Source organism: Orycteropus afer, unplaced genomic scaffold (assembly GCF_000298275.1).
Source record: "Orycteropus afer afer isolate SDZICR_OR568_19922 unplaced genomic scaffold, OryAfe1.0 scaffold00718, whole genome shotgun sequence".
Lineage (NCBI taxonomy): Eukaryota > Metazoa > Chordata > Mammalia > Tubulidentata > Orycteropodidae > Orycteropus > Orycteropus afer.
Genome location: NW_006922305.1, coordinates 42,550 through 45,873, shown reverse-complemented (window position 1 = coordinate 45,873; position 3,324 = coordinate 42,550). Strand labels below are relative to the sequence as shown.

Here is a 3,324-nt window from a genome sequence, read left to right as displayed (position 1 = left end):
AAAGTATCACCAATCTAAGGTCAAACAACAAGGTGTACAAACACAACTAAATATGTTCCGTTGTTGTTAGGTGTCATTGAGACGGATCCTATTCCTAGTGACTGTGTGCAACAGAACGAAACACCGCCCGGTCCTGGGCCAACCTCACAATCCTTGCTACACCTGAGCCCATTGCTGTAGCCACTGTGTCAGTCCATCTTGTTGAGGGCCTTCCCCTTTCTCCTTGACCCTCCACTTTACCAAGCATGACATCCTTCTCCAGGGAATGGTCCCTTCTTACAACATGACCAAAGGATGTGAGATGCAGTCTGCACTTTCTTGTTTCCAAGGAGCATTCCGGCTGCACTTCTTCTAGGACAGATTTGTTAGCTCTAAATGTACAGCAGGTTTATTTGGAAAAAACTCACCTGCTTCTCTTTGTAAGAGAACAAAGAAAAGGGTGGTGAAAAGGGAGCTCTGGAGGCACAGTGGTTTACGCCTTCGGCTGCTAACCCAAGGTTGGTGGTTCAACCCCACCAGCAATTCCATGAGAGAAAGGTTAGGCAGTCAGCTTCTATCAAAATTTACAGCCTTGGAAACTGTATGGGAAGTTCCACTCTGTCCAGAAAAGGGTCACAAGGAGTCAAAATCTACTCAGTGGCAGTAGGTTTCTATTTTGGGTATAGTGCTTATGTGCATGATCTTTGTAATTCGCCCAGTCATGGTCAAGTCCCCTCTCTGCCTCTAACAAGCATGTGAGTGTAGACTCATCTCTTAGCTTCTCTTTGCCTAATTCTTCTTCAGTTTATCATGTAAGTTACAGTATTTTCTGCCCCACAGGTTTGGGAAAAATAAAGAAGACATGCATGGATGGTCTTGATAGGAATAATTCCTACATCGTAAGTGTCCCTAAAAGGGTTTTGCCTCAACGATTGGAAATCTCATGACAAGAAAGAAGAAAGGGTTTTCAGGCAATGTTTCTCAGTGGGAATTAATGGTTGGTGGGGCACAGTGGATTTCAGTTGACAGGATTCACGTGGACCGTGTCTCATCTTCCCACGCAGGACCCTCTGGCTGAAGACAAATATCAGTCACTGGGAACTGAGAGAATGTCCTCTAGGGAATTCACAGTAGGAATGCTCTTCTTATCTCAGACTACAGTTGGGATCCTGGGGAACTTCTCTCTTCTTCACCATTATGTCTTCCTGCACTTCACTGGGGGCAGGTTAAGGTCCACAGACTTGATTGTCAGTCACCTGACTGTGGCCAACTCCTTGGTCATTCTCTCTAAAGGAATTCCCCAGACTCTGACAGCGTTTGGATGGAAAGATTTTCTCAGTGATTTCGGATGCGAGTTTCTTTTCTTTGTTCACAGAGTGTCCAGGGGTGTGTCCATGGGCAGCACCTGCCTCCTGAGTATGTTCCAGGCCATCACCATCAGCCCCAGTAACTCCAGGTGGGCGGAGCTGAAGCGGAAAGCTCCCAAGTACATTGGCCCCTCCACTGTCCTCTGTTGGGTCCTACACATACTGGTAAATATCGTAGTTCCTGTCTATATGATTGGCAATTGGGGCAATAAAACCCTCACAAAGAAAAAAGATCTTGGATACTGTTCTTCAGCAGTTCAAGACATAACCACACGCTTACTGTATGTAGTATTATTTTCCTTCCCTGATGTTGTGTGTTTGGGGCTCATGACGTGGGCCAGCGGCTGCACGGTTTTCATCCTGTACAGACACAAGCAGCGGGTCCAGCACATTCATAGGAACAATATCTCTGCCAGATCCTCCCCTGAGTCCAGAGCCACCCAGAGCATCCTCATCCTGGTGAGCACCTTCGTGGGGTTTTACACCCTCTCCTGCATCCTGACCCTGTGTGTGACTCTTCTCCACTCTGCAACTTGGTGGCTGGTGAATATCGCTGCACTGTCTGCTGCATCTTTCCCAACTGTCAGCCCCTTTGCTCTCCTGAGCCATGACTCCAGGGTCTCCAGGCTTTGCCGTGTGGGTGCTGGAGACAACACACAATTCTCTCATCTCATCAAAAAGATATAAATTGTCTATTTCTGATCAAGTTCAGTTATCGATGTACTCCAATTATGAGCCAGTACACTGCGCATTGGGGAACAAGACACAGAGCCTTTTCCAATGGCATAGAGTAGCTAATAATAGCAATAGTCAATGTTTTCTCATGGAATTACTATGTAAACACTTATAGAACTGCATCTCAAGGTGTGTAGCGGAGAAGTTCAGAGCCCAGTTAATAATAAGACAGTTTGTTATCAAATAATACAGACATACTGGAAGTGTCTTTGAGGGTGTACCTTTTACTCAGAGATAACAGATTTTCCCAATGCTTAACTGAGCATGGGACTGTAAGGACATTCCATAAAGAAAGGAATGCATGTGGGATGGTCATTCTGAAATGCAGGGGCAAGCACAGGTACCTCTATTCCCAAGTGAGTGGCCTGGGGTGAAGCTGTAGGAAAATTAGATTTTAGTTTTTGGTGTAATTGGAGGCCACGTGGTGAATATTGAGTACATCCTAAGAGAAATGGGGGTCATTGGAAGTACAGTCGTGGGGAATGGTGAGTAGTCTCTGGGCGGGGCAAACTGCACCACTGAACTGCTAACTGAGCGTCTGGAACGTCAACCCTTCCCACTGCGCACAGACACCTGGGAAGACGGCCTGGTCATCTGCTTCTGAAAGATCACAGCCTTGGAAACTCTGTAGAGCACAGTTCTCTTCTGACCACAGGGTCCCCGTGAGTTGGGACTGACTCCACGGCAAGTAGCAACAGTGACATTGATTCTACATTGCTCTCCTTTCTCTGATATTGCACATGGGCCCTTCATTTCTGTGTGTCTTCTTTCTTCTCAATGAGTATTAATTTGTAAGTGGAAATGTATTTACTTTTAAAAATGAAGGTTGGTTTTGAAACACTGCTTGTTGTCCTTTTCTGTTCTAATATGGAAAGAAGACAAAAGCCTCCAATCAATCCTAGGCTTGCTGTCATCTCATCAGGATAAATCACAATTTTCTCTTGTTGATTTAACTTTGTAAGAGGTTGTCTTCTTATTATTTTGCCCTAGATGCCAATTCTATGGTGAACAGCTTTAATGCTAACAGGTCTCCTTGCCTCATCGCTGCCTTAATGAGATACACTTCACAGTGATTTCAGTGCAGGCTATCTGTTGAATGATGAACATAAAATATTTTTCGCTGTTTGACATGGTCTGTGCGCATTAAGTTTTCTACACCACACTTTGCTTTGATCACATTACTTTCCTCTTACAATCTGTTAATTTGATAACTTTTAATAGTTTACTTAATATTAAAGCACCC

At 44.8% G+C, this 3,324-nt stretch overlaps 1 protein-coding gene across 1 annotated transcript; it reads left to right on the top strand.

Moving 5' to 3' along the window:
- The first annotated feature begins 1,015 nt into the window (after positions 1 to 1,015).
- LOC122151792 (vomeronasal type-1 receptor 2-like) lies at positions 1,016 to 2,033 on the top strand. Its single transcript, XM_042783176.1, has one exon. It carries the CDS (start codon positions 1,089 to 1,091, stop codon positions 2,031 to 2,033), a length of 945 nt encoding a protein of 314 aa, XP_042639110.1. The 5' UTR covers positions 1,016 to 1,088.
- The last annotated feature ends 1,291 nt before the right edge of the window (positions 2,034 to 3,324 follow it).